Source organism: Trichoplax adhaerens, genomic scaffold (genome assembly GCF_000150275.1).
Source record: "Trichoplax adhaerens TRIADscaffold_23 genomic scaffold, whole genome shotgun sequence".
Lineage (NCBI taxonomy): Eukaryota > Metazoa > Placozoa > Uniplacotomia > Trichoplacea > Trichoplacidae > Trichoplax > Trichoplax adhaerens.
Window position 1 is genome coordinate 525,048 of NW_002060964.1, and position 27,624 is coordinate 552,671.

At 32.4% G+C, this 27,624-nt stretch overlaps 3 protein-coding genes across 3 annotated transcripts; 2 read left to right on the top strand and 1 right to left on the bottom strand.

Annotated features, from left to right (window-relative positions):
• Positions 1–8,876: 8,876 nt before the first annotated feature.
• TRIADDRAFT_61364 (uncharacterized protein) lies at positions 8,877–11,684 on the top strand (the record flags this gene model as incomplete). Its single annotated transcript, XM_002117281.1, has 7 exons — positions 8,877–8,997; positions 9,307–9,428; positions 9,525–9,639; positions 10,150–10,235; positions 10,417–10,619; positions 10,791–10,864; positions 11,665–11,684. 7 exons carry the CDS (start codon positions 8,877–8,879, stop codon positions 11,682–11,684), a joined length of 741 nt encoding a protein of 246 aa, XP_002117317.1.
• Positions 11,685–14,887: 3,203 nt separating this feature from the next.
• TRIADDRAFT_61365 (uncharacterized protein) lies at positions 14,888–20,066 on the bottom strand (the record flags this gene model as incomplete). The annotated part of the gene is made up of 13 exons (XM_002117330.1): positions 14,888–14,999; positions 15,093–15,295; positions 15,394–15,479; positions 15,554–15,668; positions 15,795–15,922; positions 16,050–16,110; positions 16,204–16,301; positions 16,360–16,459; positions 16,544–16,632; positions 16,988–17,082; positions 17,858–17,976; positions 18,060–18,141; positions 19,945–20,066. 13 exons carry the CDS (start codon positions 20,064–20,066, stop codon positions 14,888–14,890), a joined length of 1,410 nt encoding a protein of 469 aa, XP_002117366.1.
• Positions 20,067–23,399: 3,333 nt separating this feature from the next.
• Positions 23,400–26,790, top strand: TRIADDRAFT_61366 (uncharacterized protein; the record flags this gene model as incomplete). Its single annotated transcript, XM_002117282.1, has 12 exons — positions 23,400–23,504; positions 23,895–23,972; positions 24,091–24,153; positions 24,594–24,791; positions 24,961–25,035; positions 25,224–25,286; positions 25,403–25,532; positions 25,672–25,775; positions 25,910–25,978; positions 26,068–26,145; positions 26,243–26,350; positions 26,758–26,790. 12 exons carry the CDS (start codon positions 23,400–23,402, stop codon positions 26,788–26,790), a joined length of 1,104 nt encoding a protein of 367 aa, XP_002117318.1.
• Positions 26,791–27,624: the final 834 nt, after the last annotated feature.

Consider the following 27,624-nt stretch of genomic DNA (forward strand, 5'->3'; position numbering starts at 1 on the left):
CCACATCCGATATTGTTGGTCGATTTCTCTCCAGATGGATACTATTTTTAAGTTTAGGAATCACCTAAGATTAATAAAGCATGATAGACTATCCTTTAAGAATGAGTCTAACAACATTGCATCGAAACTGATATTATACGTTTTATAAAATATAGCAAATAGGTTATTTTTGCCATTTTAAAGTATAATATTCTTCTACCTTATTAAAATATTGTGATATATATCCATCACGAAATTCCAAATTTTAGAAAATAAGGGCTTTATTGAATCTTATACAAAGATTAACTACACACAGCTCTACTCTAGCCGAATACTACTATTAAAGACTTCTAGAACGAACTAACAGAATAATCTAAAGTTGTATGCTTTTATACTTTCCGTAGCATTCGCAGCTACAATCCGCATAGCAACCTTTTACCTTATTTTACACATAGTTAAATTATTCTTAGTAAGACTATTCTACTGCGGACCATCATTAATCCAATATGGATACGACTACAGTGCTTACGTAGACATTATTCACACCAGCCAAAGTACAATGAATTAACCATATCCTAATATATGATTTACAGTTCTATTTTTACCTATAGCCTTATTAGTAACTCAACAGCTTACTGTATATAGTCATCTGTACTCTAGCATAGAGTCTCTACCACTACAGTCTATAGTTATAGCTACCAAATATCTCTTAGGATAAATATCTACCGTACATTATACTAAACATGGCTAACAGTCTACAATCACAATACTAAGTTACATTACAAATATATTTTACAGTGAAGTTTGAATCAACAGTAGCATTAAGATGACTTTAACATGGTATATAAGAATTAAGTTTGTCTATAAAAGTAAATTTTTCCGTAATAAATGATTTTATCGATTTCTTAATTAGTAATAGGACTTAAATTTATCCAATCTATTATCTCATAACCTGAATACACATGGATCTAACCTAGGTAAAATCCAGGGAAACTGTTGCTTTTAATATCCTTATCCCACTCATCCTTTATTGCAATATCCATCCACGAAAGCATCTGCCGGTAAATATCTACAGCGATATCGCTTATATGATATTGGTTATGCTGTGTGGTTTTTCTCGTGGTTATTTGGTAATATTATGTTCTACGTATGTGGGAAAGTAAGTTCCGTATGTAGTTTACAGTACATTCGAATTTCAGATTCACATTCTATTTACCATTTCCACAAATTTAAATGATTATAAATGCGAAATTTTTACAGCTATTACACGTAAGGCCATACATTATCAAATTGATAAATACTATAATGTAATTCTACAATATTGTTTTTAGACGTGCTCCACCTCAACTCAGCGAATTGGCAGGAGCAATTGCCTATTATTTCTTCACCGTTGGAATTATTGTAGGTACAGGGGCATCATTTGGAGCAGCCGTAATACTTTAATTCATCCACGCTATCGGATGCTAAATACATCCTGATATGGTTACAAATTTCTGTGTATAGTATTTATTTGCAAACTGTACGATAACTGTATAAGCGATAGAACATGCGGCATAAGGTTTGCCTATAGCTTATGTCACGAAAGATATCCTTGCATTGATCATGAAGTCTATCAATCATTATATCCAAACTTTATAAGACAGCAGTAATCTACTTGATTTCAATAAATTTGCAGATACTAAGGCAGTTTATAGTATAAAAGATTACTTATACATTGAGAAGCTTATGATATCCATGACAACTAGGTTATAGCATAGCAAAGCAACTGGTTGTCTAGTCTATGATACAAATTTAAATCACTATTTCCAGTGCTGATGTTAGTCATTTCCTTAAAGCTTGATACAGACGTCGAAAGTATTCAAATTTCAAAGACATCATAATCCTCAATGCTCAACCCATTAAATAGCAATAGGATATGATCTCAGTATTATAGCAATAGGTTAAATTGGACGTGCCGATAGCTTAACAGTTCAGCCCCTAAGGACGTGAGAACCCTCAATGCATAGCACCATACGAATAACTTAATTCTAGACATAAACCTCAATATCATGGTAACAAGATCTATATCTAACTCAATAACCTCATCTTGAAAAGTGTTATTATTCTCAATTCATAATAACATTATTTATCAGTACCTAAATAATATTAGAAAATGATGAAGTTAAATATTCAAAAATACTTAAGATCCCATAAATAAATTATTAGTTATTCTATCAATACATTCCTTTAGAAGTTTTTAAATCAAAATTATATTACCGCTGCTATGAAAAAGTTACTTCTCAACAACAGTATCATCATCCTTGTAGGTAATATCTAGAAATAGATACCACGTACTTGTACAATTATACCGATCCAATGTACAACTTAAACTATTTTCGTGCAATCTTACAACAATAATTTTAAGCCGTGAGGCTGGTCTGTGATGATTTTATAATTTATCTTAAATTGTGATGCGTTATGAAATAATAAACAGCTACGTTTGACTTGACCTACTTGCTCCATTTCTCTGAATACAATATTATAACATTATGGATGTATTGCAACAAAATTATGTTATAGTAACCCTTAATTTAGCATAAACAATATTCTGCAATTCTACAGTATTTCACGAATGCAATAGATAATATCTTAGCACTATCGTAATACATCAAAAAGCATATTATTAACTACAGTACACTATAACTATCATAATTCTAGATGCAATGGATGACACAGTTAGTCTATAGTTTTAGGTGAATGACATTAAGTCAATCTTCTTTAAAAAATCGAATCATTCTATCACTATCAACTAAAACAGAGCGATTTCACTCTCGGAAAGTACTTTATTTTGATTTTAAAATCTAGATTACAGTATATTCTAATACCCTACAAAATTGAATTGAGTATAAAACATCTATTTTTATTAAAGTTTAGCAATGATCAAGACATTACCAAGCATGAACAATGACGATGGGATAATCAACGCATGTATAGCCATCTTCCCCAACAATTTCCCTAGAGTATTGATTCGCCATGGTGTAGCATCTTCTTCAAATAATCGGCATCCTACTACTTCGTCCTGCTTTCTTAAAAGTAGAGTTCGTTGTTGTTCATTCAATTTGTGCCCTCTATTATCTTCATCATAATGGAGCGAATAATTTATGGGATAACAGAGCTCTCTACAAAAGAAACATAATACAAGACAAACAATATACTGAATTTGATAGTAATCATTACTTTTGTCTAGAGTCTCATGACTTGTCCCCGAAGATTTTAATGTTGAACACGGTAAGATGCAATTCTATAGGGAATACGATTAACAAGACGAAAAGGATCCCGATGTCATTCCTTAAATCTAGTATTTTCAGACCGATACAGAGTAGAGAGCTTACAAAGTTTTTCGTAGAGGCTAACCCAGTCAGTAAGATACCGTAATTATCCAAGTTTTCTCGTTGAGCCTAGTTGAGTCAGAAAAGGAATCGTTTAATCGTTCTATCATGGCTTCAGAGATCATCAAAACCATTCCTCCCGATAGGTAAACGTAATCGTGATATGTAGCGATATAAAACTTGTCATAGATTTTAATAGACTTTGAAATACATTCTATCATATCATCTAGAACGGTATAAAAGATTAAATTCTATTTGTAAGTTGCAGAAACTTTTAACTTCTTTCTCTTGCAGCATTATTCCTACTAATTTACTAGGAAATATTAACTTCCATGTTTTACGATATTAAGGCTTGTTTGAACGTCATGTTTTACTGTGTTTTATTAAAGTTTAATTACTTACTCAATTGCATTCTTCGAGGGATCTATCTGATAACTCTACTTTTAGTAACTTTTCACAGTACTGCAGAATCTTAGGTTAATAGAACTTCGAGGTTTATCAAATCCATCGGTGGCGATATTCATCGTAATGTAGATATCTAAAGCTTCTTATGACTACTATACCGGACACTTGTTACACCAGCTAGATGCACCAACGTATACGTATTTTATTTCATCATCAAATTTTAAAGCAATTGACTGATCCGTCTTTAATAGCGCAAGAATCGTTATCGATAATTAAATATAGGTTAACTAATTATTTAAGACAAATTCTGAATCAATTTTGGCCTTTATGCCGCCATTTTGGCTATTTGATTGGCCTATTCAATTGATTGGACATCGATTAAACGTTGGCAAGTTACGGACTCGCTACTGTACCTAAGGATGTGGAATTTTATACTAGACACTATTGAGATATCACCTAAAAAGAGACTGACTGTCCTTCAGACAACGATCAATTAGAGTTAGGAATTTACTCTTCCATTGGCCTTATTTTCTCATACTATTATTGAACGCTATGATACTCTAGGATTTAATTGACATTGCACCTAACTCCATTGGAGTTAGATTTTTACCCGTATGCTGGCCTTACTTTATTTCTGTTATTGATAACTACGATGCACTATGAGCTCATTGATGTTGTATCTCGCTTCGCAATATCTACGAATTAGATTGCTAAACTACTTTAGCTGATAGATTGAATTAATTTTAGATAGAATTTAAGGTCATCTTCTTCATTACCCAGGTTATTACACTGTTTCCTTCATATCATACAATATACTAACCTTGATTTAATGAATCAAGGCGTAATAAATACTCACATACCACATCTAAATTCATCCCGCTTATTATCGGTGAAATATAGCTTCCTTATTTTATAATTAGGCTAACTTTCAGTTAATTAACGACTTTAATACAAATCGTTGAACTAATCAACTTTGAAATCAGACTTGCAGATAAAATGAAGCTCATCATCTTCATTACTCATGTTATTGTGCTATTCCTTTCATATTATACAACATCTAACCTTAAGCTAATGAATCAAGGCGTAATAAATAGTCGCCTACTACATATTGAACTCTTAGTTATCGGCGAAATATTTCTTCCCTATTTTATATTTGGGCTAACTTTGAGTCGGTTTATGACTCTGCAGTAAATTATGCAACCTTTAACCTGCAAAATTTTAACTCGATCTTACTACTAAATCGAGTCTATTTACAGTATATTATTTATATTACAGATATTATATAGTTTGGATATTATTCTTTCTCTTTGGAATCGCCAGTGCCATGCCTGTACATATATTTTTTACCGCATCAACAGTAAGGAAATATTTAGAATTTTCATCTTTTAGTTGATTCACCTTGGCAAGTGCCAATCATGTTGATTAATGTTATTGACTTCTTTGATTAATCAATATGAGCCTCTTGTACTACAGTACTTTTCTGCTAAGCTAGAAGGAACGCCATACCAATATACTGTTGAGAATTACGTGATGCTCGCCCATAGTCTACCTACACTATTTATTGGTACTGTGAATATTTTGCTACTGCGATCGTAAGTTATGTTGAACAGCCGTCATTGATATTAATGATTGTGACTTTAAATCTCTTCTATACTCTAATCGGTTAAAAACGAAAGCTTATTTTACTTTTTGCAATTTTTTAGGGTTGATGTCAGAAAACGTATCATATTTTCCTTGTCTGCTATGATATTCTTTTTTATAGTTACAGCTGTCTTGGCCAAAATAGATACTTCTAAATGTAAGCTATTATTATTTGAATGTATAGAATTAATAACTATCCGGATTATCGATACAGTTACCGTTAGCATAATGAAGTATTATTACCTGAATTATAGAGAATAATCCAGATCATAAATTAGTTATTACTACTTCAATCGGTTAACTTAGTACGAAATTATTTGACCAATATCCTCATTTTTTTTCCCCTATACCCTTATGCTGTATTATATGAGATAGACTACTATACTTGAATAGAGAAAATCCATCTGTTCATTCATCTATTATTTACAGCTTTGCGAGTATCTGTGATTTCATGCTAACAATATTTCCAGGCTAGCTCTAATTTAAAATGTAGATTACAATTATCAGTCTTATCGTTGGTTTATCGAAATCATTAGATTTCATAAATCATGCTTGACCAAGAAAAGCCAAATATTCTTCTTTAAGATAAATAAATTAGTTTATCAATTATTTTATTTGAAGTAATTTGAGCTATTTCAATCTATTTTCGATATTACAAGATCCCATTTACTGATCAGCTTTTAAATGTATTAGAAGTTACTGTGTCCTATCGTTTTTAGTTATAGTATGGTATAAATTGCTTCAATAACCGCTACATGTGCAATTCAATTAGAGTTTATTAGTTCCATTTTGTCTCTATTTGCTGTACCATAATAAGTAAGCTTATTATTCTTTAGCAGTTTGCCAGGTTTATTTCTGACTTGCGACATTTTACCGTCATTTTTTTAAATCAAACGGCAAAATTTAAATAACATTCTTACACATCGATCCTATCTATTTTACTTTCAACTTTTAAAATCTTTACGACTCATTTCCTCACCACTATGTAGTATTTATCTCTCAGTCAGTTTATACCTTTATGTTATTTGAATAAGAATAAACTAGCCACTTTCTTTATAATTTTTTAGCTATAAGTTACTTATCGTGGAACAATTTCTTTATCTTCTCTTACAGGGAAATTTACGTTTTTCGTTCTAACCTTAACGATTATCATCCTAAACAGTAGTAAGTAAAATAGATTAAATAAATTCGAAAATCTATGTAGGGTGAAAATAAAATTTTTAATGGTTCAATTCTATCTAACAACTATAGCAGTAGCCAAAGTCATTAAATAAAGCACAGCATAGATTTACCTTATATTTGCACTATTAACCAAAAAATTAAGACTGAATATTCTATACCATATAGTTACTTACAGCAACTTGAGAGTTCATTTCATCATGCACTTTACACATTACTAGCTCACTTATGGTTGTTTTTGAAGCCAAGTAAACATTGTCTATGGATAAGTAAATTAATAAGGCATATAGTAGACGGTCATAGTGATTTAATTTTAATCCAAGATTAGAATACACCATTTTAATTTACTTATAGCGCTATTCAACAGGTTCCAATAAATTCAACTATTAACTTTCTAAGTAAATTTAAATGTAACCAAGATCAAGTGAATTGTAACAGAGTTCTCTTCTATTCGCTTCCGTCACTATGGTAGTCAGTAAATTCATCTCAGTCATGATTAATGATGCCAATCAACGAGTATTCGTTATATTCACGACTATGGATTTTCCGTCAGAACTGGCATACAAACAACCAATACCTTATCTAATTTCTTTCTTTTACTTCTATACCTGTAATGCAAACGATACCAAGTGCTTGGCGGCACAATTTATCAAGCAAGTGTATTCGGATTGGTTAGTGTCTTCCCCAAGGAATACGCACAAGCTTTAGTCGCCGGTCAAGTAAGGAATTTTAAGATTGTGTAATACTGTATCAGAAGTTATCATGTTAATTTAATGATATTCAATATACGTATTAAATAAAAGTTTCGACTGCCTTTAAATCAAGCCTAATGTTCCATTTGTTTCAACCTAAATTCATTAAGATATATATTTCTTTGCAAATTTTTGCAGGGTATATCCGGTCTCTTTACTGCACTATCCAGTATCCTATCACTAATCGGTATGAAACAGAAAATTAGTTGCAATGATAAATAATAGTAAAAGAGAGCACTCAATATTCCTATTCACTTTTTTATGCAATAGTCTAGTAATTGTTATCGCTATATTAAGATCTTAAAGTATATGAGATCTTGAATTTATCAATTGAATACTCAAGACTGTTCAAGTATAAAGGAACCAAAGCTTTTTGACTAGTTTAACTCCGTCTATATAACAACTATACAGCAAAATCTAGTCATCACTACCTCAATATCGAGTTCTAAACATTATTAAATCTTGAATTTATCGTATTGAATATTCAAGATCGTTTTGGTTAAACTGTAGTGTACGGGTTATTAGCCCTGGGTACTTAATTCGTAAACTCAAAATTCTGAGTTGTTAAAATCGAGGAAATCCCTAATGTGACACAAAATAGTCAACACCGAATAATTGACTTATAAAGGTTTAGTTTATTAACGTCCGTGTGTCGTCAGTCAAAGAAGAATTCCAATTTCTTCCCTAATAATAACAGTTGAAAATGGCTAAGATAAACCGGATAATCGACTTAGCCTCTACGATAAAAATTCTATACAACTTATACAAATTATCATCAATTGCTCCTCTACATAGGAGTCATCAATCACATTAGTACATTGCTTAATAATATTACTTAATATGGCTATCAGCTACGGGCTTATATAGCACGTACTATATTAAGATATACAGTTCTACACAACATATCATCGCTGTATTACCTACACAAAACTACTGCAATTAGCTGAAATCACTACGTAAGCATGAAGAAGTTAAGATTTAATAGCTAGTTTAATACCATCTACATAACTACACGGTATAATCTAGTCACTTTTATCACAGTATTGAGATTTTAGACAAAGTTCAAGACTGTTCAACGTAAGCATGATGACTATATATTGGATTGTAGATGATTAGCTTAGCTTAGAAAAATGCTCTTACTAGACTGTAAATTCAGCGTATGAGCGAGATACAACTACTTAGTTTCAATGATCTTAAATAGTATGTATGTTGATTTACTATTAATGGTAGTGATTAATAGTGACGATTAGACCATAGATTTACTAAAATAGTCGTAATATAGCAAACGAGTAATAATTTCTGTAGAAGTACAATATATTTTACTTTATTAAATTGCAAACAATCAGCCGAAATATAGGTTCCCAATAGTAATGCTGTGCTCGTAAAATGAGGTCTTCGTAGGAATTATCGTGTATTCAGCTAGAATAAGTCTGTGTATAATGTCTTGTATGAAGATTCTAATAAATTTCTAATTATCTTTGATAAGTAATTGATTCGTGATTTTTTCATCACAGTAGTCGAAATATTACCAATACGTCTGGCAATAACTATAATGTATACTAAATTTTTTTCTAGTAACGGGATCCGCAAGTCGCAGTGGTTTTGCTTACTTTGCCAGTGGAGTTGGGATACTAGTCTTATGCATGATTATTCACATACTACTGAACAAAAATGTCAGTTTTATTTTCATAATATATCGATATTAAGTATATTTGAAATAGTACGGTAGAATATCATTTTGGTAAAGGAAGATAGTTAATAAAGTAAATTTTATACAGCACTTCCAAACTATAACTTCATTCTATGCCAATTTTTATCTAGGCTTTTGCAAGATATTATATGGAAACACGTTTAGAATACGGTTCTAACCTTATTGATTAAATACAATACAACTAAAAAATTTCAATCAACATTAGATAGACTATTAACCGTATTCACTTATTAATCGGATAATTGTAAATCATTGAATACAATCAAAATAGATGTGCAGCAGAAGAAAAAGCTTCTAGATGACGCAAGACGTTCTAGTGATTCTGACGACGAAGATGATCATGTTCCATACGAAAATAGTAAACTGCGGCGCATTAAGTATATTTTTGGAAAGGTAATCAAGAATACTATTAGAATTAGACTTACCAAAGATTGAGAAAAAATGGAAATTTCATTGAATAATTTAATTCATACGCTGTTTGATTTTCAGGTATGGCCAGTTGTTGTTGCCCAACTTCTTTGTTGTGGTGTTTCGTATTGTATTGTTCCGAGTATTGCGTCGCGAGCTATTTCCATCTATCGTGGAAATAACACCCTGTTAACAGGTATTGTTACCATAATTTCAGTAGTTTAAACTCGTTGTCGTATATTGTTTCTATTCTAGACTTGAGCTCCATCAATTTATGGTTTTTTAACCTAGTTTCGTAGCTGGTAATGCTATCTTAATTTAATGACTGTTATTTAATTCAACCGTAATTTATATACTTCAAATGTTATGCTCATCTGCCATACTCAATTAAGGTCTATAGCATATTATGTACATAGCTATTGCTATCTTGAGTATCATTGCGTTATTATAACACTGTAAGTATATAGAAAGACGATAGTTAAGGTAGATCCAGTATCTTATCAGATAAGAATATTCTTATTTTCCCATGTTCTTAAAGATAAATGATATTTAAAGTAAATGACTATACTGGCGTCCATAATTACCGGAAATATAACTCACTCATACGCGTCGGATGGCTCTAATTTATGTACTATGGTTCTAGAGTTATCAATTCAACTCTTGTATTGCTGAATTAATATTGATTTCCTGATATTTTTTTTATTAGGTCCATTATTTATACCTATAGTATGCTTTCTATTATTTGCCGTAGCCGATGTGGTCGGCCGACTGACCTCCAGATGGATACTATTGGTCAGTCAAGGAGTATTGTTTAGTTGATAGAATACTTTCTAAACCATTAGTCTACTAAGTCTTAACTAATTTGATATAAGGCTAACGTATAGCGGATGAGTTATTTATTTACTATAAATATATCAACTATAGCTTGATTTCTTTATGTTTTATTTCATTATCTGTATGTATATGGATCTAGCCCGGTCAAAATCAAGGGATATTGTTGCTTATCATATCCATTAGCAGAATTATTTTTATTCCACTTTTCATGTATTGCAATGTTCATCCACGAAGGCATCTGCCAGTAAAAATCTATAGTGACATCGTTTATACTATATTAATTGTATTACTTGGCATTTCTCACGGTTACATCAATACATTATGCTCCATGTATGCACCAAAGTAAGTCTTAGCTTTATCAGAGCTTACAGTAGGCCATATTTGAATCAGATACTTACTGATTATTTCCATCAATAAATTACACATTATGATGAAGACGCCTTTACAGCTATTGCTAGTGTCTTGTCTAGCTACTCCTGATATTTAATTACAGTTTAAATTAAAATTTTTTAGGCGTGTTCCACCAAAACTTAGCGAATCAGCAGGAGCAATGGCCTACCTCTTTCTCGTTATTGGGGTTACTGTAGGTACATTAGTATCATTTGGAGTGGTTGCGATGCTTTAATGCTTAATCGCTAAAGAATAAGCTTAGGCTGGACAAAGGCTTAGCATGATGGATCCTTTCGATGTTTGTTATCTATTTACAAACAGAGCGATGATTGCCAAGTGAATGATGAAAATTCTATGATCTTCAACTTTCAACAGAATTTTAATAGTATCGTTTAAATATTTTAAATAGAAATTTAAGAAGCTCATAGTTTAATTTTCATCATTTCATCGTATTTTATTACTCAGAATTAGTTCATACCTAACCAATACAGCATAAAAACATACCTGCATTTATCAAGTTTAATTTCGAATTATTTCTCTCTGAACCAACTGAAAGCAATTACTTATTTCGACAAATTGTAAAAATTAAGATAGCATACGGTGGATTACTTTAGAAGTAACATTTAATGTCATCCATGATGATTCCATATTATAAGATACCAACTTGATTTCCTATTACTAGTTGAAGTAATCTTCAATTTTGGGAAATTTGTCATTTCTGTAGTCCATCTTGGCTCAATATTTTTATTATTAAGCACATGAGAAGCTTTAGTGTAAAATATACTAAATATAAATAGGTATACAAATATAATTTAAATATCAAAGCATCGAACTACAGTGCACACCTTTGTAATTTTTAAGATAGCAACAGTTTTTACAATGCAAGACATGTTACAAAACTTTAAAAATATCAATCGATCTATTGAAATTTATTACTTTAAAACTTACGAGATTATCATTTTAATTTAACTTTTAATTTCATTTTTTTTGGCCTCAGCTCTTATTTCTTCCGTTTAATATTTTAAAGAAATTGACAGAGCAGCCTTAAAGTTCAATTTTCAACCGCTTTTTCTGTATCTGCTAGTGTTCTTGATCTATCGCATTTAAAAAAATTGATGGGATAGAATTGGTTAATAAAGATGAAAGTAAACACATAGAATAGCAATTTGAATTGAAATTTCCGATTCTAATAGTTCTATATGAAATAGATAACTAAATTACTCCGAAAAGAATGTAGCTCATGTAGTATATAAAGCGATGTATAGGTATTACTGTTCAAGGATATGTGTGGATAAAGCCCTCAACAGCACTACAGACTCAGTAAGTAGTCTCTTAATATGATAATATTTACTAGTATAGGTCAAAATCAACCAGCTGAAATCACTATTAAGCTTTATTCTCCAATTATGTACATGTCAAACAAAATCACTTACAGGTACCACAGCAATCTATTAGACAATAGGAATTTTAAGTAACATTTACTTACTTATCAATAAACTGTAGATTCATTACTAATCATGATCGTCTATCATTCAAATAAGAAGGTGAATAGTGTTAACCTCACTTAGCCATGCTGTCCTTGTAGACTATTTCTGATGTTATAATAAAGGCATCAATAACTATAATTAGGTACTTCTATGTACAGGTACATGATATCTATTGGTTATTGCCAATATTATTATAAATGTTGAGAAAAATTGAATTATAGTAATCTATGGCTACATGGCCTTCAATCATAATGATAACAATAACATTAACGGTACATGCATGCAGAATTCCATTTTGATACATTTTAGTAGACTAGCTGCTAGAAATAGTCAAGACTAGAAACATATCTAGTGCTGGAGGATTGGAGTAGAAGTAAAGTATCGTCTACAATTGTATTGTACTTCTCGTTACTTCGTGTTAGTCAGTTTCTTATTCATCACAGGTATTTCAACGACTGTTTCGTTCATTCCTATAACCCAAAGAATGACTAGTAGAGTAAAGTACGATAAGCATATAGTTATAGATTACATAGATTCGAAACGGTCTACGAGTTAATTAAGTTAGCTTTATATTAACGATCGCTAAGCTCAACGAAATACAAGGCATTCAATTATAAAAATGAAGATCTCTTATTACTGCACATGTAGGACTACGGCCTATGCGGTATGAATACTATCCAATGGTTAGCTACATTGGAATAAGATATGTATGACGTTGAACTATGCCCACGCTAGCAACCTAAACAACGGATGATCTTATCATTAATTCTAACTACAACTTGTCACTTTGCTAAAAACTTTAGAACACTTCACAGACTTGAAGGCATAAGCGACTATCATGGACTAATGGAGGATGTGGTAGTCTTTACGAGACTGCTAATTAATAATTCAAGAGGATGATTCAATTTTTTCATTCTTCATCTTTTCCTGCCATAAGTACATCATTTAGATTACTACATTTATTGAAAACTAGTAAAAGAATATAATCCCTATAGTTATGTAAGGTACCCAAAACACCTATCTCAGTTAGATCTGTTATGCGTAACATACTGTAGTAAATGACTATAGCAGAGTCCTTTATAGCTTTTAGTTTGTAACTATTGTTACTTTACTATAGAAAATATCGAGAAAGTGGTAGTATCTTATAAGTTTTACCCTGCCAAATAAGGATGTCGCCATGTTTTCTTCCTTACTATTTTATAAAGTATTGTATAGATTACTATAGAATTAACCTAAGAGCAATCACCTAATCTAAAGAAAGAGCGTTTGGTGGTCTATTAGGATTGTAAATGAATTTGACTCAGTAACAAAGTCCTATCCACAAAGAAAGAGGATTTATAACATGACAGTAAAGTACTGCGATGTAGGTTATAATCGGTCAGCCACCGTACAATTTCACACTAAACATCAACTGTCAATACTAATGTCAGAAAAGTAGTCATAGTTGTCACATAAAATTTTTTGATAAGCGATTATGTGATCTTTATAAAATTTAGATTTTTCGGATTCAGAATCCGGAACCGGTCAGATCTATGTCCGATATAATTTTGGGATTCTAATGTTTAGAAAATGTTAGAAGAGTTGATTTTTGAAATTTGAACTTTTTGTTGTGAATTTGAAATTTTGGAATTTTATGAGGAGAAATGAAAGTTACATTAACAAAGTTTAGTTGAGGAAATAGAAAATAAGATGGCAAGTGGTAGAGGTTGTGTTGATTGCTAAGAAGTTAGACTGTTATTTTTATGATTTAATCTTTATATTTAAGCTTGATGTATTCTATGGTTAGGCTGTTGGCTTTATAGTGTTTTGTAAAGTAATCATAAGATTAATTGTGTCTGAACTTTGAATGATTTTTTTTTTCTTAAGTGGTGCAAAGTAGTTTTCTAAAGTGAATCTTAAGAGAGATTGGTTAATAAATGTTTAGTTTTAAATACCACATACGGCTCTGTGAAACCTATAAATGATAGTGGAATTAGAATATTTAGAGTAGAGAGTAAAGAAAGATTCTTTTGAAGAGCTTGTCGAATTTTAAAGACCTTCGGGGTGGAACTGTTGTAAGTGAAAACATTCTTGTTTTTTTTAGATTGTTTGGTTGTTGACAGTTTCAGTTCTGTCCTTTCTTTTTATTTCGTCACTTATAATACTTAGAATTAAGTATTTTAAAGGCNTGTTTGATCGGACTCTCTCACGCTTTCTTAATAAATTGTTGATATTTTATTTCCCAAATATAAATTTGGTGTCAAAGTTTTGTTAAGTCGACCAGAGTGCAAAGAATGTAGAATTAAAGTTTGTTAGAAGTTTTGTAGCTTGATTTCTACACACTTCATTTCATTGCATTACAATCAAACTGCAAACATCACAATCTACAATTTTAGAAAGTATTTTATTACATACATATGATAGCACTTTAAATATCGTTTTCGTTGACATACATGAGGATAGATTTAGCGTGTACGAATAACAAGTTTTTTCGTACATTAACTGGGCTACCGCTTCGTGCTATTCGAAATTTAACTTATTTTCATTGGGCTATCTGGGAAAGGCCTAGTTTAATAAATGTATATTAATAAGACAATTGTCCATCTCTCAGGTAAAACAATACCAAACGCTTCATGAACTTTTTGCAGACTTTCACGCTCGAAACATTAATTTAGAGCCCATATCAACATATTATGCTATACCTAAATTCATTGTTACACCTCATTTACATCGTCTGTCTAAATTTAATATTATTTATAACAGTGCAACAGTAGCAAACGACAAAGCTGATCCCAAGCCTAATCCCAATATCAGACAAGCAGCCATAATTGCTCCTGTTGATTCTGCATATTTGGCATCAACCCTCCTGTGATAGATATTAAGATGACGGTTTCAAGGAGACTCAAAATGTTATCAAATATGACTAAATCAAGCGAAACCGTATTATACAGTTACTCACATTGGACCATACATCATCGATAACGATATGATGTAGCCATTGGATACACCCAGCAGTGCCAATGATATGACGTACACAATATCACTTGGAATTAAAACTGGTAGATTACTTCGTGGTTGAACATTCATTAGTAAGAATAAGGGAATAAATCCAATTCTCATAAGGGTCAGGATCAAAAGAGTGATCCCACGTTTATAGTTTGGCTAAAAGTGATAAAATTGCATTTGTAAGAAAGAATCTTCTATTAATAAACAGGCTGATAAAATAACAAGTCATTCAATCATTATTGCTGCTGCTGTACCTGCAGCAGCCATAAGGCCAGAAATCTTCCCACAAAATCTGCTACATTAAAAGTCAGAAAGCATGTAACCGGCGTAAAGAATCGATCTGTAAGAATTCAGATACATATTAGCAAGCGTCACTTATAAATTTTTTGAACGATTTGTAAAATTTAGCCTTACTAAGAAAAGTACTATTTGACGCTTTATCAACAGGTTCAATCCGAGACGCTATTGCCGGATATACCCCCAATGTTATCGTGAAACAGAGTATGCCAGATAATGCAGTGGGCCAAATCTGTTACAAATTGATAAATAGCAGCCTTAAGAGTTTAAAAGTTGATAGTTTAAGCTACACTTTTTGTTATTCTAATATACTGTATAATACATAAGAATTGAAAGTTATACAGTATTAGTCTCTAACCTGCTTCCAAATCATGATTAGGTAGCGACCACCATGAACCCACCTACTTACAGTAACAGATATGTCCTTTTCATCAGCGACTCTGGTTTTCTCCATGGCATCATTATCAGAAGGAGATTCTTCTTCAGCTAACAGGTATCAAATAAGTAATAAGAGGTATCAAATAGAGATTCTTCTTCAGCTAACAGGTATCAAATAAAGTGACTTTTATATATTGCACTCGTAGCATATTAAGTAAGTATCGAAACAGTTTACCATCGGTTTTTTCAGCTGATTTATCAAATTCTAATTTCTTCATATGATATTTAGCGTACTCCTACGTCAATTCATATGGTAATTTTGATACGATTTAAAAATAATGACGAGTACTTTCATACTACCCAAGTATGCAAGAAACTACAACACTTACGATTCTACGAAGCAACGCATACGATATGATGCATACAAGCAAAGCTACAACAGCACTGATAAAATAGAAGACAGCACTTTCGTACGGATCATTAGCACCTAAATAAACAATGGGCTTCAGTAAAGGACAATATTCATAAAGTCGAATCCCACTTACTACTTTTGGCGTAATCAAACTCTCCATAAAATAGTTTATCATACTCCTTACCTAATAGTGAGAGTATACTTGCTGCTGATGTAAAAATTCCAGCTAACGCCTGTAAAAGTACGCAGAATGTTGTGGTTGCTATAGCAATTTATCCCAAAAATTGATGCGATATTACACTGCGATCTTGGTTTACCTGTCCGCTAACTACGGATTGTGAATATTGCTTGGGGAAGAGACTGGCTAACCCGAATAAGCTAGATTGATAGATAGCTGAACCCAAAGCTAACTCAATCAAATAGAAAAAATATTAATAAATTACGAAATACTGTAATCAGTACTTTCTTTCTCAGTTCCTTGAAACAAGCACAACTATCCTTTCAAGATCACCAATGAAGACAATAGTACTTACAGTTAGATATCACAATGCCAACAATAGTGAGAGTGAAGAATGTGTCTATCCCTATAAAGAACTTATCAATGGTTAGCTTAAGAAAATAGTGACATACAGAATTTCAGCATAAAACTCGAATGACCAATCCAACAATTCTCTAAAAACTTATAATTAAAGGCAATTTTATTGAACCATTTACTAATTTCGAAATTTATAACGCTGCATTCACATTGAGTGTATACTTACATGTCGACGTATCGACCTTGACCATGACAGCAGTGAAAATAAATATTATCATCAAGATGACTGGAGAAACTATCATGCGAATCTTTAAGCGAATCCTAAAAATTTTTTCGAAATATTCCAATGGATATTTTGATTAACAATTATGTAGCATGGTATGAAAGTAATGACTGTAATTGTGTAAATTCACTACAAGTTCGAGATACACTATTCAATGATATCATATACGTGAGAGCACAGCTTAGTATCAAAACCTCTCTACATTAAATTACATTATTTATATTGTACGGGTAGCGCTATACTGGAAATGGTTATTAAGTTTTTTAATATTTATTTATCGATAACAGTAATGAAACAGCCGAATTATTTTATATGCATATATAGAGACTAAATCAAGGAAAATTTTATCTTATGCCGAGGCGACCTAAAATATTGAGATCATGCTCATCAAGGATAACGAGGTACATCTTAATAAGTTCGTTTAAGCGTGGATTGCAGGAGAAGACGGCCATATGACTTATAGATAAAGACGAGAAGAATACAATAACCAGACTTATAGACGACTATCAAACGTAAAGGAAGTGATGAAAGATTACTAGAACAGGAACGTACAGTAAGCAAAACTGAAGACTAGAAAGGCACTATCATAATAAGACTGTTAGGTATGACTAGAAGAATATTAGATTATCTCAAAATTACTTGAAGACGACTGCCAGTTGGAGAATAAAATAACGGCAAGGTTATTTGTTGACGAATATGGATAGGAAAAGACTAGAAGAAGACTACCATACCTTAGGTAATCTAAACTCTATCTAACCGAAATTACATAAATTTGCCGCTTTAAGATTTGCTTATACTATCTTTCATTCTTACACTCGAAGCATCGGAACAGTCACCGCTGCAGCCACAATGGCAGGTACACTATAGGCAACCAAAAAATAATTTTGGTAGGTATATTGCCATCGGGTTCCATTCAGTTTGGCTGAGAAATACTGTAATATTCAAGGAAAATCGATTGTCAATCCAAGCACTGACCATTAACCTTAACGGATATGTTGATAGAATAGAATCTTACTGGACTGGCAGTCAGAAACATGTTAAATGGTAGCAGGGTGCACATACCAAGGAACAGAAATAAAAAGTAAACCATATTATACCTAATACAAGAGAATAAATCAAAGCCCATCAATAGAACCATTAACGAAGCAATTTTCTCAAGCATTTGATTACCATCAAGATTAGCTAATACCGTCATGACTATTAAGCAATTGCTACACTAGCACTTTGTCCTAACATTAGAAAGCTATCCCTATTTGTACGCCTAAAAAAACAGAAGCAATAGGCCAAGTACAGTAGATTATACTATACATGCATACTACTGTACAATTAGAAGCTTACTTGTCAATATTAACGATATTTACAGTAGAGAAAATTAAATCACCATATCGCCAATGTACTACAGGTAAGAAGCAGTTGAAAGTATTAAAATGGCTCGATCTATTGCACCGAAAAAGCTACCAATTTGATGTATATCTTGTCTATTTATTAAAAGCATTACATTCAACCCAAGAAATATGTGAGTCATATCATTGCCTACCGTGGTAATTGTGGTGATGCTTATTTTAGATTTAAAGTTCATCGTTATGAATTCACGGATCAACATTGACCCGAATTCACTTCTATCCATAATTTTGCTATACGCAAACTAGCTGATTTATCAGTATCTCAGTTTGGCTAATATAACTTCAGGACTATTGGACAACTTACTATCTAAAATCAATCCTTTCTTCATAATAATACCGTATAATATGGGTAAGGAAGAATTGCAGTAACGGTAGACATGATCCTTACCAAAATACGACGACAAGTGTAGATTCTGTGCGTTCAATTGAATCTCTAAAGACTCTAGTAAACTGCAAACAATTCTATAAGAGTCAACTATTATTATCAAAGGTTCCATAAACATAAATGATATTCTATTGACGTAAAAGGTAAAAGATTCAAAACATAGAAACTGTTGCAAAGTGTTTGGCTGTAATAGCGTAAAACGAATCCCATCTGGCAGCAGGATCGCACTGATTTTCTTTTACTTTTGTTACTAAAATCTCAAATTAATTTTTCGCCTTCGATCGTAAAGACAAGTACAAGTCGACTCAAACATTCCCTTGTGACATATCAAAGATGCTGCTGAAACGGCTCGACACCTTCATTATACGTGTACTAGTCCAAGCAAACATGCCAAGTTTTAACGAAATGAACTCAGATCTTGACCTTCAAATCTTGATTGATTTTGCTAAGAATTGGCAGATAAGTTGGGACAAATGCATTGAAATGATATATAGCCGTTTCAGTGGCATTTGTGGATATAGCATAGGGAAATACTACAACATCAGTTAAAATTGGAGATGATGGAATTAAACTCAATGCGTCCGTACAGGTGAATGACAAACATAAGCACTGTGGAATGGGATCACCTAAAGTATCTCAAAAATCTACTCCATACTCCTCGTATCGTAGTCGTCATTATCATTCTACTTTGTCACTATATAGCGGCAATGTGGTGGCGAAGATGGAAAAAAGAATTGATGCTCATGTAGACCCATAGAGATAAATAGTAAAATGGCCTACTTCAAAACTGGAGTTGATGCAATAAAGCATCCGCAAAAGCGTATTACTACAACACAATCACAGTTGAATCAATCGAAGATTCTTGCAGATCGACAGCATGCTTTTTGCATCATTACTATCATCATTCTACTCTGCCATTCTATCTTATAGCATGCAACATTGCTGCGATACCGGAGAGCGATGATGATGGAAAAGAATTGATGCTAATAACAGTCTATGATGCAACAATCCATTGAGTAGCATCACTCCTTCAGTTAATGAACTGTAAATAAGCGAATCAAGTCATCTTTGCGACATTGCTTCCAGCCTCCATTTTATCATCATCAACTTACTTATCCTTTGGCGATTCATCTTTGACGTGTTTACTGCTTATTTCCATACGCTTTACCGACCGATCCAAGCTATCGGTATCTGGTGACCAGGTGCATGTATCACTAGCTAAAGGTCCGTCCATTGCGATCAATATTCCTCCTTACCAATCTTCGACAGCAGGAACTTGAGGAAGAAATGCTTGTTGATCTTTCAAGCCATGCGTTATAGCCGGGAAGTACGCTTGGCCCATTTACGTCTAATGGTACAGTATCACTGTTTCGGATATTTAGAGCAGTATACTGCCGTTCTTAGGGGCGAGGCTGGAGGACTGATCCAAGCTGGCAATACTACGCATGTCCAGGCTGCGCTTAGGTTGACTATAGGGAGTCCAATTCGCTACTAAACAAGATAGTAGTTATACTAAGTTGAAGAGGGAAAAGGAGGAATACTAGCCAGTTGAACTCTTAGCAGAATCGGTCATGGCCGACATGAGCTCGATAGTTGGACTTTTTTGGACACTTTTCTCAATTGGTTTGACGATGATTTGCTTTGCGTACATAGCATGCACTGCTAGGATTACATATTGAATTGGTGGGCTGCCTGTTTGCTACACAAGTGATACGAATAGCATGCAATCAGGCTGTACGATGAGCAAGTTGCTCATCGATAGGCCATGGCAGCAATACATAGGAAGCCGATGAAGAGGTGCTTAACATGTTCATCATGAGTTGATGAACATCACTATTACAAGTGTAGACGAATACGAATAAGTTTAATCCTTCGTCAATTCAACATTATAGTATTAGAGACTAGCCGATGCAGCATAGCTCTGCGTGCGAAAGCTGATTGGTCTATCCGCAATAAAGCTGCGGGAAGGTGTAGTTTAGTGCGTTGCAGATTGAGCGAGACGAGTACTTGTCGGTTCTTTTGGAAAAATCACAATATAATTGATTTCAGTTTCTATGTAACCTTAGCTGACTGCAGGCTACAGAGCATAGTGGCATCCAGATGGATGGGCTGTATCGATAAACATGTTAGCTAGAGCAACAACACATTACATATAACACGATGCAGTCCAAGGTATGCAAAGCATGTTGAAGAAGAAGCTGCGGTTCATAGCATGACAATAGTGCATAGATATCCATTTTAAAGCAGACGTTGTTTAAGAATGAAGAGAAAAGAAATTTCTATCTGCATACTGATAGACTTGGGAATGAAAGAATAGAAATGCTAAAGTCCGATCAATAATTTTGCACTTCTTCATCTGTGATATTCAAATTTGCTAACATGAAGAGTCTTTCTTCTTGCGCATACGATGGACAACTATGAGAAGTTATCCAAAGTTTCGAAATACGAGTACAGCCTATGGCCTATGTTGCAATGATCAACATACGCGTAGACTAGCACACTATTTTAGTTCACGATCGGCAATCTCCTGCGAATGATTGCCAACGGTACACAAGCATAGAGGATAAAAACAAACCTTAAACATACAATGCTCCCAGATGCAAATTATTCCTGAACTCGTAGCTTATTGCATAGAATAGGCGATACTAACAACCAATCCAGTATGCAAATAGCAAGGACGAATTATCAAAACTGTAAGAGTTTATGTTAACCTTTGATGGCACAGCAGGATATGGCTAAAGTACTGTCTCGAATATTCACTGGTAATGATGATAATTTACAATCATACGGGACTTTTCTTGATGAAAAATCACTTCAAGTTCATTGGCTTGCTTAGAAAGAAAAATAAATCAATTCACATAATAAGAAATTGTCGATTTGCACTGAAAACATATACTTCCCAGCAATTCCATATCTTTCATAACACACCGTTTGAACTGCATTGGATTCTTAAAGGTTATGTAAAATTCATCATGGCACCCAAACTGCTCACAGTTTTACTTATCGTAGGTAATGTAGAATAGCCCTGATCAAATTCAACGGGAAAACATATGAATATCTTTATCCAAACAATATCATTTCATAACGATGATTCTACCTAGACCTTGTCTCCATTTTTCTTCTTCAACACTAGAAAAATAGATGAATAAAATCTTATTTCAAAACAATCTTTTAAGGCAAGTTCTTTTTTCTAATTCTTTTAGTTTGCGCTTTCCATTTCATCTATGGAAAGAATGCACTATTTAGTAGTAAATCTTGCACACAGGGTCCATCTTATTGGTGCCAATCGCTTAAAACAGCTGCTGAATGTGGTGCAAGTTACCATTGTATGGCACAAGTATGGAGCAAAAATACGGTGAGAAATAAAACTCAAGGAGTAAAAGGAATAAGGACTCTATGTAATTGGTCCACACTAGATATAACCAAGATAACGCTAGATTAGCAGTCTTTAACGATATCAATTAAAATAGATTCGCATTATAATTATTCAGTGAATTAAGCAGTATGAACAAGGCGATTTCGTACTCTCTATATCACCAATGATTATAAAAATTAGTAAACAAATTGACATATGTAATAATGCTAATTAGTTATCTGGGAATTACAAGCTCGTTCGTTACGTATCGAAGAGATCCTCTGATTTATGATCTTGCATGAGTACATAGATCATATTCATGAAAAAAATTCCCAACTTTTATACCGCAAACTAGATGAATTGAATCGAAGAAATACATCTTCAAAATATCTCTCAAAAATATTAATTTATTTCTACTTGAATCACACGAGATTTAAACAAGATTCTAAACACATCGTAGATACTATCGTGGCTAAAATTAAATGAAAAGTATTGATTGATATTAAACGTATTTTACATGCAGGAGAGCTAATTGACCCATTTTAAATTGCTAGTATTTTTTATCATCCTTATTACGTTCTTTTGATTACTAAAGTTATAACATCGATATTCTTTTCCACCAGTGTGAGATTTACTGTCGTAGCAATCCGCTAATTTTAACTTGGTTGCTACAAATTGAAAATATATCCATAGCTTAAATATTGTGATTTGTATTCGTTCAAAGGCTTGCCTTAAATGAAGTATATCAAAATTGAAAGTTTTCTAACGAACACGGAGAACGAATTAACCTACTTTAAAAACCACAATGTTCTATCGCCGACGATACTATTGCTTGATTAATAGAAATTATAGCATTAATTTTTCTTTCCAACAAGCACCAGATTCATTACTGGTCCGTTTGTATTCCCCTAAACCTAACTTGATTGCCGAAAATTACGTCTATGACCTAAATGCAACGTTGTATTGTAGCCATTTCATAGCTCTTCCGCGGTATCATTGCTTTGATACACCTGTTATGTATTAATACAATTTTGTTGAACTATTTAAGCATCAAAGTATTATATAACACATCGCATCCAACACCTAACTGTATAAGAATATCCGTCTTATAGATGCTTTCTCTAAATACATATTGATCTACGTAATACCATATTAGGCAACAGTGCTGTATTTATATTGGACAATAGCACTACTTATTAATTAAATATAAATATGCGCCTATATATGGGTGTAGGTCCAATAACTTATCCAACGACTACACAAAGACACATTAATCACATATATGTAGGCTCTAATGACATTATTCAATATGATCAGGTACCTTAAATACGATTGCATGAGCAATGGCATAACTAGAAATAACGAAATGCATAGAACACTGTCAATGCGGTATTCTATATAACTGGTTGATGTTATAGCAATTGTCTTAACATGTATTAAAGTATTAAATTATGTATTCCAATAGTATAAATTTCAGAACAATATTCTTAACCATAGACGAATTTGTTTAGAATTTTCTTCAACTTAATATAGCAATTTAAAAACAATTATTCGACGTGGAGTGTTATAGCTTACATTAAGAGTAGAGGCTGATACCTACGCTTAACAATCTCAACAACATCTGCAATAATTTATTAATTAAAAATACTTTAACCAGTTCATGCTCTAGTGATTTATTTTACTACAATTATTCGTTTCTATCATTAGCATGGATTTTGCAGCGATGCATTTTGCGGCATATGTGAAAAGATGGTCGGCGACTATCTCCATTCTGCCAAACTTCAGGTTTCTCTACTTTTTTTTTTTACTGCACCTATTGCATTCACAATCTTAAAATAAGAGCAAAAGGCTATATAAATTCGTAATTTCAAAATTGATTTCGTCTCTTAATCCCCTTTTGTAGGGCAAGTTGAAAGAATTCCTAACAAACTTTTGCAGAAAGGAACCCAAACTTCTGTGCAAAGCGGTATGACATCAAAAAATAATGAATTAATTAAAACCCTAAGCAGACATTAGATAAATATCGCCATTTATACTAAAGATGATTAATTTTAAAGATTTATTAACCAATTTTATTGCCAGTGCAAGCACATTGCTATTCACGATTTATTGTCATTTATAAACCATCAACTCAAAAAAATTGTAAGTACTGTATACCAATTTATCAAAAATAGTCACTGATTAATTTAGGAGGTGATATTCTTTTTAGGTGTTAATATTTCTATTCCTGTAAATTAAATGTTATAAATTTTATTTCGGTTTATTACCTATGCAAATCTACATAATAGTATTGCCACTATTCGATTCTGAGTTCCAAAGTTAAAACGAAGCTTAGATAGTATGCTATTTGTCAACAACAAGTAAACCTGAAACTTATAAGAATTGAATTTTCTTTATTACTGATAGTCTCCGAAGGATATGTGCAAACTATTTGATTTATGTTCAAAAAGTCTAACGGAAAATGAGTTGAAAAATCGATTAGCTCCTAGTATCATCAAGCATGCACTTAGTGGTCATGACAAGATTCGAGATAACATAGCTCCTGTTAAGGCCAAAGACTTAGAATTTAAGAATAGAATTAATAATATTTTGTCTCCAGGCGCGGTTAGAAATATCAACTTACATAGCAATTTAGGAAAAGCAAAAACTGAAGACGCTGTAAGATACTGTTTAATTAAACAACAATTTTCTATATTCCATATTGTTACATTTTCGACAGGGAGATTCAGTTCTATTAATAATCGTCATGATTCCACTCTGTTTTTAATCTTAGACTTCTTTAAGATGTGTAGTTTGTTCTTTTATTGCTGGCACAATCGATTCTGTGCTGGGAAATAAAGACATAGAGGTAAATTGCAATAGATATACTAACTTCTTCCGATTGCCTTTGGTTAATATTGATAATCAAATAAGGATAGTAAACTTAATTCATTATAATTAGTAGCCATAAACTGGAGGTATTAAACAATGCTATGATCAATTACCTGTAAGCCAATTTTACTATCTTAAAGTATAAGTTTACTTTGATCATTATAGTACAGCGTTATGCATGAAATCGATCACTTTTGCACCTATATGCCTTTCGATATGAGTAAAGAGGTAAGATATTACCTAATTAACTACTGCATAAAAAATTGCTTATAAAGATTAAAAATTCTCTGCCCAGCTGATCGATTATACTTGCGTTTATCGCTATACTTATTACATTTTTTCAGTGCTACAGCCTTGTCAACAAATTTGAACCTCCAATTTTGCAAGCATTATTACAGTATTTATCAGCTAAGGATGTTTGTTCTTATTACGTTCATGCTTGTTCCCAATCCAAGCTCGATCGTGATACCACCGGTAAGTACCTATCATCTCAAAGATACGTTTTTTAGTATTTTTGAAAATTGAAACGATCTACGTTTTGCAATATAAAAGTTATAAAGCACAAAAACTTAACATTGACAGGATTTAATTTCATACTGACACGATATACTAGGAATGCGAATTATCGCTCCAACTCAGCTTGCATCTGGCTATTGCGTGTTCTGTGAAATAGCTGTTCGAATTATAGAAAAACTTCTTACAATAAATAAAAGTGAGGTTAGAATTTGATCTGATTGAAAAGATTAATGGTCGAAATAGCAGTAAACATAACACATTGAATGCAATGGCTAGAGATATTCACGATCATTATACCAATATAAAACGACAATCTATATTTCTTTGTAAACCAGAGGTATATTATCGGATTTTGGAATAAAATGTGCTATATAGTAGTTCCTACTGGAATTTTACGATATGAAGTAAGTTAGATCCAAGTCATCGTAGATTTCATAGTAGTCGAATGTTTCATGATTGACTTCAATTATTAACCAACAATCATAAATTTTAGTGCCAGTCACTTCTAGGAAAACTTGAGATGATTATTCACCAACTTAACAATAATATTGCTCCATCTAAAGTCTGCCAGGTATAAGCTATCCCTACTTAATCAATATCTCTCCAATTGCTCTACGCATCAAACAGCAATCTCTGCAGCTCTCTGTTTGATTTTAATTTATGCTTAGTTAATGCGTGCATGTGAAAAGTCTGCAATGGCTCCAAAGAAGTTGGATTTATGTCGTTTTGGGCCTAAGTTTTGGTGCAGCAGCGATGTAACAGCTTCCATGTGCAAGGTAAAAAAAATTATGATACTTTAGCGACTAAACTTGATCTTTCTGAAATACTAGATAAACAGCTAAAAGTAATTAACTATTATGATCATACGTAACCAAAAAGTAAAAATATGAAAATTAACAATTGCAGAAACAACATTACTGCCGAATGGAATATAACGTTAACTAAAATATCATTTCTACCTGTGATGAATAAGGTCTCCATTTTGGGGCCTATTATTTCAGTATATGTAATATCTAACTTAAAACGCTAGCTTGCATGGGTTAAAGTATTTCAATATTATTGGTATAATATCAAGAATGTAACCCAATGTTGTAGCTGCAGTAAAATTTCAAGATTACGCTTTAAAATTAGAGTCTTCCTTGATTTCAACACCATTATAACATCGCTGTTTATCTTTGCTTAGAATAATCAAAATTTTAACCTACTCGTCAACTGATTTATTCATATCCAAATATTATTTTTTGGCCATAATGGAATAAAATACGTTTTAGTTTAGCAACACATTATTTTGCCTTCATTATTCATAATATATAATATGATATTTAATCAAGAAATAGTACTAATAAGCTAGACTAATTATGCAGCATATAAAATAAAGTACCATACGTGTCTATAACTATCTACTGTAAACTAGCTATGTACTGTACGGATATTTCTGCTCGACTGTAAATAAAGTAAGCTGTTACAACTGCAATTCGCCAACTGCTAATAAATTTAGCTAAATCTACGTCCTCAACAATTGTAGTCATAGTTCATCCATATTTCCATATTCGCTACCTAATTACTCAAACTTACACTTAACGCCATTGCGGGTATCAATTTTAGCCAAGATGGCTATGTAAGTAAAGCCAATAATTAAAAATAAAGTCAAAAAATCAATTGGATCCTAATCGTCAAGCTATTGAAGATTTAAGTAGATTTTGACGATAAAATTCTAATAAGAAGAATAAATGAATTTATTTAAACATTGCCAATGTAGTAGCAATGGAGATGCTCTTGTTTAAAATGTCCTATAAGAAATATTTCAATCTAGCAAAATAAGCCAAATAGTAGTATCTAAAAGCTGATTTTTACTGCTGGAATGCTCTACTATAATAAAGCACAAGATTATTTCGTGCTACTAGGCTAGCATTGAAAGAATAAATGCGCATTGATTAATGATAAAACGACATTTATCATATGACAGTCAAACTGATATATTAATCCGATAGCTTAAATATATAATATCGTTTTCCATCCACTTGACTACTTAAATGTACTCGTATTTTAA